Raw genomic sequence first — 14,666 nt, 5'->3', positions numbered from 1 at the left:
CATCTGTCCAACTATGCTCTTGGAATTTAGGAGCTACTGAATTGTTGCCTGGCAATTAATTCCATGGTACTCATTATTCTGTGTATGTTACTGGGAAATCTGTGAACAGACGAAAGATGACGGACAGGAGCAGACCAGCTGGTCTATCTAGCCTGCCCCATACAGACATGATGCCTTAACCATCATCATTTACAACATCCACCACCTGCCAGCAGTCAGTCTTGTGATCTCTTGGGAGAGGCAGAAAACAGGTACAAAACCCAAGGCAAATTTAGGGAGAAAAAAAAATCTGTAAAATTCCTTTCTGTCTGCCATAGGTGATCAAAATTAGTTCAGCAGAGCACATTGATCTCGATTTATATTGCTTATTGTTCTACCTCGCTGTTGTACGTCGTGATCTTTACACCAGCCAGGAACTGGTCCAGTTCTATTTTGAAGGTATACAGTGACTCTGCACTCTCCACACGAGCCAGCAGCTTGTTCCATAGGTCCATTGTCCGCTGGGAAAAGAAGGATCTTCTGACATCTAACTTAGTTTTACCTTCGTTTTATGTAACTTAAGTGCACAAGCCAGGTCCTTCCTGACCTATCTCATTGAACTAATGACCCTGAAATTGTAGTCGGCGGCGTACCTCCGGAGTATGCCTCCGACCTGCAAAACATTGCTGCACTTACCTGCTTATTGTTCAAGCTGTGGAGCGTTCCCTTCTCGGGCCTCCATGCATACGACAGCGGAAAGGCCCACTGATCCCAGGGTCGCAGGCGGTTCGGAAGCATTCCTGAGATCATGTGGGCCATGTCTTCCAATGAGAAAGGAGGATTCCATTGCACATAACACTAGTTCCTCCCAATGAATCACTGTGGTCCAGTGTCTCACTGCAAAGTGCCCCCAAAACTCTCAGATGATTCAGCGTGATGCTCTTATTTCTCAGAATTCACTGCAATGTACCAATTTCTCATCATACTGATGTCTTGGTTTCCACAGCTACTCCCATTTTTATGCTTCTCAAATTCACTCTGCAATTTACCACAACAATCATGGCATTCTTCTTCCTGAGGGTCCCTGTGATCTGCCTGTGTTGCCATAATGCTCTTGTCACAATTACTTGATGCAGTGCTGTCCTTTCTTGAAACATTTACCCTGTAATGCCTGTGACTTAATGTAATAGCCTTGTTTTCTTGCAGAAATCCATCAGGATACTAGTTTTTCATAGTTTTTGCAACAGTACTTTTGTTTCTCCCAGAGGCTTGGTGTAATAATATAGATTCTCCCAACAACTTGCTGATTTTTTTTCTCTTGCTGTAGCTCTCTTATTTCTCAGCGATTTTCCATACTATTCTTATTCCTTGTATAGATTTGCTGTGACAGTTGTTTCTCACAGAGATTCATTGCAATGCATGAGATGTTCTTGTTTCACACGATGACCCATAAACATTGACTTGTGACCTCAATAAATTCAAGACTTCATTAGGTTTTACCCAAACCTATAGGTGACTTCTTGGGAATTTAATTTATCAAGTTCATGGCAAGAATTTTCTGTTTATGAGAGCGTGTTTAGCAATGTAACCTAAATGTTACAGTAAATTTACATGACTCCAAAATTCATCATTTAAAAAAAAGATATAGTGGAAATAGCAGGAATGGATTTTGTACATATAAAAAGTATTACTAAACACATTGCTCAATTTTATTTTAGAACAGTAATATGAGATGTCTATGTACTTATGATTTCTACAACCGCTCGACAGCTTTGGGCGGCTTTTAATATGTTTTTTTATATATATATAAAATGTTTTGAGTTCATTACGCTTTGTTGCAGATGCAGAATAATCTTAAAAATAAAATGAAAGAATGACAATGATTTCCTGTTTGTTTTTGCTGACCTTTTGGGAGGAGCCGAGCATGTGCCAATCTATAGATAAACTGAAGCAGTGATTTATAAGCACTTACCAGTGCAAAATAAATAGTTATCTAATGACCTTGGGAAGTGCCTTAGAGGAATTGCCCACATTTTGTGCCCACTTACTGCAATTGATATTTGTGGATCTTAAGGAGCAGGGCAGAATGCATACAGTGCCACCTGAGCCAAAATGCTACATTGGCCTGAAATTTACAGTGAGTAATGACGGCGGTCTGTCAGCATTTGCCATCGATGCCCCTCTGAAACTAACTGCAACTTCAGGATATAGTGCATGCACATGTAACGTGGAAATCCTAAAGTTGTGGTCAGTCGTTTACTGCTCTGGCACTGACTGGGATCTGGGCTGTGGAACAATGTTCCTTCTTTTGGTCATTCACATGCGCAAAACTTTATATTGAAAAATCCGTTCCCGGGCTTCGTGCGACCAGCAGAGGCGTGTCGTGTCTGGAATGTTGCTGTGCACCCACCCCACCAGTCCTCCAACCGTCTTCCCCATCTCCTCTCTTTCCTGCACGCCCCCCCCCCACCAATAGCTGGCAATCCACGGTGGTATCATCATATTGCTGTTAAATACCCCATTAATTGTTGTGTTTTTGGAATAGGTGTAACTGGGGTTTTAACAGCGTATTGACTGGTAAACACATGTTCTGCCCCTGAAAAACTAATTTTTATATTTGAGGAGTGTCAAATTTCTCCATTTTGATAAATTACAATTTTAAAAAATTTAAATGTTTTTAAAGTTTGTTCATGATATTTCAGCTTCTACCTTATCCCAATGTGAAAGTCCCAATTTTTATTTTGCTCTCTAACATTTTTAAGAATTCTGGATAAAAGCAGCTTCTCATTTCCTGGTTTCCGGTCTGTGAGAATTCTTCAGTATGATTGGCTGCTTAGACAGCTTGTTGACATCACTGCAGCATCGCCATAGGAATCTCCTATTCGCACCACTGCAATCATTGAACGTCAAAAAAGGCAAACTTCTCACCACAGAGTGATATCTCTGGGTAGTTTTCTTTGGTGCCAGCAGCGAATGCCTTTGCTTTGCTGCTGGCCGCAAATTGTGGGCCAATGTGTATTACACAGTGCAATGCTGTTGTCCTTATAAAATCGAGTATTCCCTGACTTGTACACAATGCCTTGTGAGATCTGCTGTTTATTTAATTTTAAATCAATCATAATACCAAACTGATTACCTCTCGCAAATTGTTGCAGCAATGCACAGAATTAGGACAGGTACGCCTTGTATTACCCGCCTGTGAGTAATTTTTAATGAAGTATTACCTAGCTCTGTTTAGCTGTTTTGTGGCATTAATATGGAATTTAAGTTTTATGTTCACACGGATAGGGCAAAATATTGAAGAAGCAGAAACATATGCCTGAATTAATCACAGTGCTGGCAGGTTGCTGTTGCAGTGGTTTAAAATTTACACAGTGGGTTTGAATTCAACCATTATCTATGGAGTCCCAAAGATCAACCCTTGTCCCCATTTTTGCATGCTGCCCCTTAGTGGCATTATCTGTAGACATGAGGTCAGCTTCCACTCGTATGACTATGGCACCTAGCTCTACCTCTCCATCTCTCTCAACACTTCACTGTCTCTGCTATCAGATTGCTTGTCTGACAACCAGTCTTGGATGAACCGCAATTTCCTCCAGTTAAAAATTCGGAATACGGAAGCTTTGTCTCCTCTCTCAAACTCTGTCTATTTGCCAATGACTCCATACCCCTCCCCAACCACTGTCTCAGACTGAAACAAACTGTTTGCAAGCTCTGCGTCCTATTCAACTGCGAGTTGAAGTTCCAATCCCAGAACCTCTCCCATCACAAACATTGCTAATTTCCACTTCCGTAACATAGCCTGCCTCTGCCCCTACCTCAACCCGTCCTGCTGTTGAAATCCTCATCCATGCCTTTGTCACATCCAGAATTGACTCTTTCAATGCTCTCCAGGCTGGCCTTCCATCTTTCACCCTCTCTAAACGCCAGTTTAACCAAAACTATGCTACCTATATCCTGATATTAATCAAGTCCTGCTAACCCATCACCCTGTCCTCGCTGACCTATCCCTCCAATTTTTAAATTATCCCTGTGCTTGTGTCCCTTCATGTCCTCACCTTTTCCTATCTCAAGCCCTAAACAGTAATAGTAGGAGTAATTGTCACCGTCTGATGAAACTGTTTTCTCTCTGTGCTGACTGTAAGGGTCCTATATGGGATCAACTTGGACAGTCTCTTGCCAACTTCTGCTCGACACAGTTCAGCACATATCGGCATTCCTGCTCAAGAATGTTGTGAGGATGGGTGGTATGGGAATTAGCTGTGCCACCTTTGTGTAGTGGGTGGTGCTCTTCTAAGGTTGGGTTTTAAGGCACAAATTGGGTCAGCATAGAAAGGGGTGCAATCTACATCTGGCTGTGTCGTCACAGAATGCTTCAGTGCTGACATGGACACTAAAAATTCCATGATACCACTTATCTTGATGAGGACAAAACTCAATCCAGCTTTCAGAAAAAAAAATGAAGAAAAGTTGCAATTTTGATGCCCCAACTCCAGATGACTTTAGCTTTTATAAACTAATTACACATAACTTGCAGAAGACATATGGTATAAAATAGCAGAAAGTCAATATTACTTCAACTGAAGAAAGGTTTTTTTTTGTGGGAGTGGAGGACTTCAATCTTTTTCATTACATCGAGTTGCAATGTAAAATATAATTATTTGACATACCTATCTTCAATGATGCACATTTATCCTACTGCACTTGGATTCATTTCTGTGACCACATTAGAATTATTGTTATGCAGTTCTTCCTTAATGATATATACTGGATGGCATTTCCTGTTGTGCATGTGAAAGACAGTGGAAGTATATTGTATGAGTTATATTGATGGAGGGAATGGTTAGTGGAAGATGCATGACAATTTCGGGAAAGCCATTTAGTGGTATTGAATGCTCGGATTCATATTAACTTTCTGCCAGTTAAAGATGTCATTAGCAACAAACTAAGTGATTGATTGCCTCATTGTTGGGCAAGCTGATATTAACATGGTAGAGTATTATGCAGATAACCGTCATATACTTCCCATTTGAAAGTACATTACCAATTTTGTCAACTTTTGTTTAGCTTATTAGCAGGGCAATTTGCATATATCAGTAGAAAGGGTAGAAGAACTGGGAATTGTAGCTATCATTTGTGGGTTGTGTATGTGCTGGATCTTGGACAATATGCTCGCAGTTCAGGATATCAATTATTAATTTCAGTAATAGAATACAAAAGGGCAAGCCATATTTTTTATTGCAGTTGTACATTACACCAGAAAGGATGTCCATTTTTATCTTCTAACACTTATTATTCCTTCTTTGTCAGTGGAAACGATCCTTGGATTGACTGGTGCCACCATGGGGAGTCTCATCTGCTTTATTTGCCCAGCGCTTATCTACAGGAAAATCCAGAAGAATGGACTCTCTTCACAGGTTAGTTTCCTAACCCACGAAAGAAATGGGAAACCAATTTACTTCTGCCCTCCATCTTCCAATTCGAAAGATAACTGCTGTCTCGCATTCAGGTTTAGTTTTGTAAATCCCTACTTTCATTTCTCTTGGTTTTAGGGGGTGGGGAGGGGGTGATTGGCTGTGTTAAAAATCCCAATACAATACCAGTGAGTTTTGCCGTATATCCACGCTGTTGTGCAGTTTTTCATTTTGACAGCTACTTCAGTTGTTTTGTGGAATAACATTTCGAAATGGGGCATATAAGCATTTATAATACACCAGGGGCCTGAAATTGGTCGACATACCGCCCCCTACTGTGCACATACCGCCGCAAAATGCAATTTTTGGTCAATACATACTGCTGACATAACGCTCGGCGGAAGATTCATCATTGACATACTGCCGAGCAGTATGCACACCGTCCACCGTGCAGGACCGCCCGCAAACCGCCCAAAAAGTCCGATTTTTATCGCATATCGCCGACATATCACTGGAGCTGCATACCGTCCTGGAAAAGGTGGTTTTACGTGATGTTAACTGGGCGGGAATGGGCGGAATGCATGGATCCGCCATTTTGGAAATCGGGAACTGTCAGCTAAAGCAGCACCTCTGTATTTCTGAGGTGAACAGTGATTTTACAGTGCAATTTAAGGTGGAAAAGGTATTTTTATTGTTACTGAGTAACTTAAGATACAAGGCATTTTAGTTATATTTTTTTCATCGAAAGATATTGTGGAGATTTAAAAATGGGGCCTGTACTATCGGTCTGTATTGCTGACGACCTGTCTAATGGAAGAACTGGATGCGAGAAGGTTTATTGAGCAGAGTTATAAGGGTAATGGAGGAGGTCACAGACTGATGATGATGAGCAGGAGGCCTTACCCTGATGAATATTACCCCAAAAGTTTGACACTGTACAAAAGTGCTTAAATTAAATTCAAACGTTTATGTAAAAATCTTAAAAATATACAATTTTAAAACTTTCTAAAACATAACTATTTAACAACTTTAATAACTTTTTAATAACTTTAATAACAACTTTAACAAAACTTTGCAACTTTAATAAACTTTTACAAATCAAACTTAAATTATTTGATGCACAAGTACAACAAAAAAGTACCCTTTACTGGCCTTGGCCACGACCTCGCTCCCGGCCTCGACCGCGTGCTACACCACCCTTGGGACTATTTCCCCCCCCCCCCCCCCCCCTTTCTTACTCCCGCTCTTCCCTTTCCCAGTGCCCCTGAACCTGGACCCTCCCCGTGCTGGTACCAAACCGGCGTGCAGCACCGCACCCCGAGTACTGTTGTTGTCGTTGGGGATCAAACATTGCAGGCGCAATAAATGGGGCCTCAGGACAAGCTCGCGATGTGGAAGGCGTGGCTTCAGGGCTGGAAGATGCTGTCGGCTCCACATCCTTCGGTGCTGTCGACCTATGGCACTGGGGGGTTCCGCGCCATGTCCCGATCCCGTCGATTGCCACGTGGCTTCGTCGGCAGTTTGCTCCATCGCGGTGATCATACGCGACATATCCTCCGACTGCTGCTCTGCAGAGCCACGATGTTTGCGGCTATCATAGTCATGGCCTTGAGCAGCTCTCGACCTACGTCGACACTGGCCTGTGATAGATGCACCATGTTCTGTTACACGCCTATAGCAACCGACCTTTCCTGCACCAACCTTCGTCGTTGCGGCAATGGCGCTGCAAAACTGGGGGTGCCTTGCTGCGCACGGCATGGTCCCCAGAATCAAAGGAGCCATGGGGGAATCCCCTGAATACACACTCCGTGGTGAAGAATATTCCAGCTGTCCCACATGGAGCTGATGTATCCTCCTCTGTCTACATCCCAGCTCCTCTTGTCATTGCCTGAAAGCATGAATACATCGTTGTAACCTTAAGATAAATAACATCATCCGTGTGACACGGAACCTACATTTACATAACATATGGGCGGTGGCGGGGCGGGGCGGTGCATAAATAAAATAATTATTTACTCTTGCGACCCTGACCAGGTCATTCCACCTCTTGCAGCACCTTTCCTCGGTGCGTACCATGGTACTTTTGGAGGACACAGCCTCCCCGATCTTGTCCCATATCCTGTTGTACTCCTTTGGGGGAGGCTTTCCACAACCATCCTTTGTTAGCTCGGAGTACCTCTCTGTTACATGCTCGAGAAAAGCAGGTAACTCTGTCTCGTCGAAGGCGGGCGCTCTCAACCTCCCGTCCTTTTCGATGTTCCTGCGCTTCGATTTTTGAAATATTTCCATAATATTTCTGTTATGATTTTTGCTTTGTAAAATGTCATTCTTCAAACTGTAGAATTATTAGTTCGGAATATTTTTAAATTCTGCAATGTGTTTTTCAAGTAACTGCCCATCTACTAGCTTGCTGCTCCTTCTCACTCTCCTGCCTCTTCAAGTCACTGCGCATGCGCGGGTGACCCCTGACCCGCGAAATCGCGGGTTAAACGCTTCTGTTTTTTTTTTAAAAAGGGGAAAAAAATCGCGGCTGTGCAGTTCAGTGTCGCACCATCCTTCGAAGAGAAAGTCGATCTTGATCCGGCGGTTTGAAACGACGCACTGCTGGCATACTGCTGAGAAATGGACGGTCCTTGTGCATCGACCAATTTCAGGCACCAGAACTTATCCCCCTCAAAATTCTGTCATTTGTGCAGTGCTAGAAAATTCAGTTTGGAAAAAGGACACGACTGCTGCCAATGAACCAGAAGTCGTTGTGCATGCGCAGTCTCGGTGGTTTTTTTGATGATTCCGATTTGAAAAAGAACTGTTGGGTGAAACAATGCTGTGAAGCCATTCCTCCACGAAGAGGCTGTCACAAGTCATATCGGAAGTGCTTATTTTGTATAGGTTCTGTTTACTTTTTAATTGGGATGAATCTTTATAAAATAACGTGGACACCATGTCAACCGGAGAAGGTTTTTGAGGTTGTTTGAAAAAAACTGAAAATTAAATTATTCAAAATGCCAGGAAAACGGAACGAGGCTGAAATGTCGGGAAAACAGAGCGAGGCTGAAATGTTGGGAACAGGGAGCGGGCCAAGCAGAAACATCATCGAAATTTCCAGTTTAATACACACAATGCTTCTGTGCAGCTTCCGGTCATTGAAATCAGCTTTTGGTTCGTTGGCAGCAGTCACTCCGTTTGAAAAATAAAGTATCTCACTTGCACTGTGAATAATACCAGAATGTTTTGCTCCTGTCTGGAATCCCATCCAGTTGTCTCCCCATGCCTTCAGACTTCAGTCCTTTGAGGCAGCAAGTAGAATTTTGCTTCCTTTTCCAACTGTTCCCACAAAAGGTTTATTTAAAATTTATATTTGGAATCCATTGCCTCCATTTCAATTTAGTTTCTGACAAGTAAAGGATTTTCATCATTGACTGGAATAACCTTTATAGTATATAGTAAATCGATGATTTCCCAATCTGATGAGGAAAGGTTTGTTACCGGATTGAGTCTGGGTACGACCTTTCTCAGTGGGGCATTAAGTGGAGTGTTATGCTGCAGTGCAGTGTTCCCTTGTGGCAAAGGGGAAACTGAAGGTTTGTCCCGTCACTGCAAAAGTGCCCTCCTGTTGGGTGATCGTGAAATGGCATTCTGCGGAACATCGTTTGCCCTGCTCTACCAGCTTGGCTGAAAGAGGCAATGTGAAGCAGAGCTACCTTTGCAGTGGGAGACGGGAACACCTAGAGATAAAAAATAGTTTTAAATAGAAATAGTGCTGTGCAGTTTTATCAGTAGAGCTATGTAAATCCTATGGTAGTTGCCAAAGGCAATTCTATTCAAGAGGATAAAATGGCAATGAAAGAAAACTGGTATTTTTATTCCATTTGCAATAACTTGAATTACATCACTGTCACACTAGATTTATACGTACATAATTTTTCTAGCTTAATTGTCCTAGGGCAATTGCAACCAGAAATACACTCAAGCAGCTGTTTTGGTTGTCCTAAATGACACGGCTGCAGTGCTGTGAGGACTGAATGTCACTTGCTGCTTTAAAAATACGTGCAGGCATTTTATCACATTAAAAAAAAATATAGGCCCAGAATTTACATGGTTTGTGACGGTGTATGGCCAGCGTACGCCATCGTAAGTGCCCCGCAAATTCCGGGTTTCCACGGAACGTGCAATCTGTCAAGTTTCTCTGACAGATCGTACCCATCCGCTGTGAGTTCACTTTCACTGGTGCAGAATTGAGCTTTTTGCCCAACTACTGCTCAGTGAATACCCACCAAATCCTTATGCTTGGTAAAAGCAGGCGTAAGACCTTTTACCAGCGTAAGTGTTAAAATAAATGATTTTAAAAAAATGATTTAAACATTCACTTACATTTAAAATTAGTTTAGAATATTTTTATCCCATTTAAAAATGTTAACATGTATTTTTCAAAAAATTTAAATTTTTTAAATATTTAATTAAAGGGTATTTTAATTCATTTTGAACCTATGATTATTTTTATTTCAGTGTTGTGAAATTGTATTTATTAGGTGACTTCTATTATGCTTATGGGGATTCCGTATGTAAATGGAATTCCCATAAGCATAATCGGAATCCTCTTTTGGCATTGGTTGGCCTGGCCCATGTGATCCCAGGGACGCTTGCGAACCGCATGTGCCCCTGAGATCCGTGGGCCTTTACTCAGGCGATGTCTGCAGGCCTGGGACCACACGAGTCTGGAGCTATCTGGTAGGTACAGAGTTTTCTTGCTGTTCGGAGGCGTATGCTGGCGGCAAGCCTCCGACCACAATTTCCAGGCCATTGTCTTCGAACATTGAAATTATTAAATAGAGTTGGAGAAAAAGAATGAACCACAGAATGTTAATTTACTTTATATTTAACAAAATATTCCCCCTCCCCTTTGGGGTAGGGTTTGCCGTACTTAAAATTAAGCTCAGTACTTTTGTACATGGAGTTATCAGAACAGTTGATGGCAATAGATGTTGACGTGCAGTGTCCAGCAACATTCTCCAGTTGTCTTCAACTGCGGGAAATCTTGCCTGATGGTGCTCATAGCAACTTTGCTTATTTTCTTTGTAAATTGAATCCTCTACCCTTTTACTCTTGCATTTCTTTTGCATATATAATATGGTACTGCAATGTACGTTTTACTTAACATGTTACAAAGACGTACTTAGTTTCTTATGGAATCAAAGTCACATATTTTCTGTTGCCCTTGATTTTAATTCAGCCAAAACATGATTAAATATGTTTTAGGACTTGCTTTCTTGATGTTTGGAGTGCAGGCTCACCAACCAACGAATAAAGGCACATTGTATTTTTTTTTAAATCCCGTAGTATTGGGAACACATTTTATAAATAGAACAAAATAAGAAAAGACTGTCTTTGATCTGGTCACTTAAACTCTATTTAGATTGTAGAGTTTATAGTAAGCCAGCTGGCTATATTTCCTTATTGGCTGGATCCTTGCTTAACACATTAGAAGTTTACATTAAAGACATGTTTTTGTTTATCTAAGAATGGAGTGATTCAACTGTCTTTGGTCTACAGGTTTGAAATGACAGATGGCGCTGGAGAGTAGGGCAGTCCAAACAACTTGGGGCATTAGTCAGGAATTTCTTCTTGTAAACTAGCCAATTCCTGTATCCAAGGTGACGAGATGCAAATTCTAGAAAGAGGACAGATTTGTATTCCACCGCCATCTTGGACTGGCTCCAACATATACTATTTCAAGCTCTTCAATCTATTAACTATGTGGTTCCCCAAATTGTTAGTAAGCTTATCCAGTGATTAAATGAGGCATACAAACAAAGATATTCTACGATTGATCCTCAATATGTCCTGAGTTAACTGATTTCAGGTAGAACAGAGGTAGCAGTGCTTACAGTTGTTGTCAGTCCCCTTAGTTTAGAGAAGAGGACGATTTGCTAGGTTTCCGATCGGGATCCAGAGATCTCTGCTAGAAGTGAGCTTGTGGATAGCTGGTGAGGAAAGGAGTGGTTTGCTTGTGACATTCAAATAGTTTGTCGGCATCACTGCCAAGGTTCATACATCAACAGTGAGCACTTGGCAGTGTACCAGAGGGTGACCGGCGCTTGTGGAACCACAGTGCAGAAAGGAGGGAAAATTGGAAGGAGAAGTAGGGAACACCAAAAGAAAGAATTTGCATTCATGAAATGTCTTTGCATGTCCTCAGAATGTTTTACTTTTGAAGTGCTGTCATGTAGGAAAATGTGACTGTGAACTTGCACACAGCAAGGTCCCACAACCAGAAAATAATGAACAAATTCATGTTTTTGGTGGTGTTGGTTGAGGAATAACTTTTGGCCTGGACCCTGAAAGAATCTCCTACTATTTAAATAATGCCACGGCATCTTTTATATCCACCTGAGCTGCCAGATGGCGTCTTGGTTTACTATGCGTACAGTAGCCTAGAGGTCATGATACTGGATTAGCAGTCCAGAGATCGTGAGTTCAAATTTAAGCCTGTCAAGTTATGAAATTGAATTTGTGGACTAACATCAAAAAGCTGCTGGATTGTTGTAAAAGCTCAACTGGCTCACGACTGTCTGACGTGAAAGGAACTTTCCGCACTGCTTGGTGTGGTGGAAGCATGTCCCACACTCTGCTTGACTCTTAATGCTCTTAGGGAAACCAGGAATGAACAATAAATACTGCCTTGCTAATGTCACCCACGTCCCAAGAACAAACATTTCAAAAAATAGTCTAATTCAAAAGGCGGCACCTCAGAAAATGCAGCCTTCCCTTGGTACTGAACTGAAGTGTCAGTCCAAATTATGTGCTCACTTCCTGGAGTCGGCCTAAATTCAAAATCTACTGGTCCGGAGCAGAGAGTGATAACAACTGAACCAAGCTTAAAATAAATTATAAATGATAGCATGAATAAAATAATTTGTTGGGGATAATTGCTTATTTCTCTGCTTACAATTGTTTGTGTATAACATTGAAGATAAAGGTATGTGGAGTCAGAGGAAATGTATTAGCACGGATCGAGAATTGGCTGGCTAACAAAGCAGAGAGTCGGGATAAATGGGTCCTTTTCGGGTTGGAAATCGGTGGTTAGTGGTGTGCCACAGGGATCGGTGCTGGGAGCACAACTGTTTATAATATACATAGATGACCTGGAAAAGGGGACAGAGTGTAGTGTAACAAAATTTGCAGCTGACACAAAGATTAGTGGGAAAGCGGGTTGTGTAGAGGACACAGAGAGGATGCAAAGAGATTTAGATAGGTTAAGCGAATGGGCTAAGGTTTGGCAGATGGAATACAATGTCGGAAAATGTGAGGTCATCCACCTTGGGGGAAAAAAAATAGTAAAAGGGAATATTATTTGGGGAGAAATTACAACATGCTGCAGTGCAGAGGGACCTGGGGGTCCTTGTGCATGAATCCCAAAAAGTTAGTTTGCAGCAGGTAATCAGGAAGGCGAATGGAATGTTGGCCTTCATTGCGAGAGGGATGGAGTACAAAAGCAGGGAGGTCCTGCTGCAACTGCAGGGTATTGGTGAGGCCGCACCTGGAGTACTGCGTGCAGTTTTGGTCACCTTACTTAAGGAAGGATATACTAGCTTTGGAAGGGGTACAGAGACGATTCACTAGGCTGATTCCGGAGATGAGGCGGTTACCTTATGATGATAGATTGAGTAGACTGGGTCTTTACTCGTTGGAGTTCAGAAGGATAAGGGGTGATCTTATAGAAACATTTAAAATAATGAAGGGGATAGACAAGATAGAGGCAGAGAGGTTGTTTCCACTGGTCGAGAAGACTAGAACTAGGGGGCACAGCCTCAAAATACGGGGGAGCCAATTTAAAACCGAGTTGAGAAGGAATTTCTTCTCCCAGAGGGTTGTGAATCTGTGGAATTCTCTGCCCAAGGAAGCAGTTGAGGCTAGCTCATTGAATATATTCAAATCACAGATAGATAGATTTTTAATCAATAAGGGAATTAAGGGTTATGGGGAATGGGAGGGTAAGTGGAGCTGAGTCCACAGCCAGATTAGCCGTGATCTTGTTGGGTGGCGGAGCAGGCTCGAGGGGCTAGATGGCCTACTCCTGTTCCTAATTCTTATGTTCTTATGTTCTTGTGTTCTTATTAATGTTGGGGAAGTCCAGAACCAGGGGTCACAGTCTAAGGATAAGGGGTAAGTCATTTAGGACCGAGATGAGGAGAAACTTCTTCACCCAGAGAGTGGTGAACCTGTGGAATTCTCTACCACAGAAAGTTGTTGAGGCCAAATCACTAAATATATTCAAAAAGGAGTTCGATGTAGTCCTTACTATTGGGGGGATCAAGGGGTATGGCGAGAAAGCAGGAATGGGGTACTGAAGTTGCATGTTCAGCCATGAACTCATTGAATGGCGGTGCAGGCTCGAAGGGCCAAATGGCCTACTCCTGCACCTATTTTCTTTGTTTCTATGTTTCTAAATGTATTATGTTTCAAATTCCATGGGTCCTCTGTCTGCTAGTGTGGGTACTCTTTTTTTTTTGAAACAATTTTTTCCAAAATTACCTTTCTTTCTTTCTGGCTCTATTAAACAGGGTGTGGTGTGTATCTATGCTTTGTCAGGGGGGATAATGACAATGGATTCACTTTTTTACTACTGCTTACTATCTCCATTTGAGAGGGGTTCTTGCTACCTGTTGTTCTGTCTAGCAAGGGCTCAAGTGCACCCATGTCAGTTATCTAATAGCCAGCTAATGCCACGTGCGGGCTGGGGATGTGAAATGAGGTAAGTAAGATCTCTTGTGGAGGGGGGGGCGTTGAGATAACTCCCTGTTAACCTGCTTGGTGATGACTAATTGAAATCCGGTTTATCCTCTGTAGCAACTTAGTAATCCGATACTTGAACCAGGCAGTTGCACAGTATTGCAGAGCACTGTTGATGATTCGATCGACTGGGTCGGTAATGTCACCTGGTGAGATTTGCCACTGGGGGCTTTTTCCTATTTGACCCAAGAAAACCCTGTATCTTAATCCCCTAAAAGATGGGGTAGACAACTTGTTGGAAACTTTCTAATGCAGTGTGCTGGGAACCTGCATGGGTTTTGCTGGTTAAATTCTCGCATTGCTACTCATGCCAACTTGGAGTCCCTTCAGTTTTGGCTTGCATATAAGTATTTTGGATTTGGGCTAAGTGAGGCGTGTCCCTACAAGGAGAGCACTTGATCTGTAAAAACCAAATGGAAGCTGTACTTAGTTGGATTTCTCAGTTTGAAGACCCTTGAGCATGATTTTTTTTGTACATGCTAC

General features: G+C 42.1%; 1 protein-coding gene across 1 annotated transcript in view; it reads left to right on the top strand.

Moving 5' to 3' along the window:
* Nucleotides 1-14,666, top strand: part of slc38a10 (solute carrier family 38 member 10) — a 128,903-nt gene that overhangs the window by 37,980 nt on the left and 76,257 nt on the right. Inside the window, exon 10 of the mRNA XM_070857694.1 lies at nucleotides 5,290-5,396. Coding sequence (XP_070713795.1) covers nucleotides 5,290-5,396 — 107 coding nt within the window. The remainder of the gene's footprint in view (nucleotides 1-5,289; nucleotides 5,397-14,666) is intronic.

This window comes from Pristiophorus japonicus, chromosome 16 (assembly GCF_044704955.1).
Source record: "Pristiophorus japonicus isolate sPriJap1 chromosome 16, sPriJap1.hap1, whole genome shotgun sequence".
Classification (NCBI taxonomy): Eukaryota; Metazoa; Chordata; class Chondrichthyes; family Pristiophoridae; genus Pristiophorus; species Pristiophorus japonicus.
Note: the sequence above shows the minus strand (reverse complement) of the source record. Positions and strands in the feature narration are given on the sequence as shown.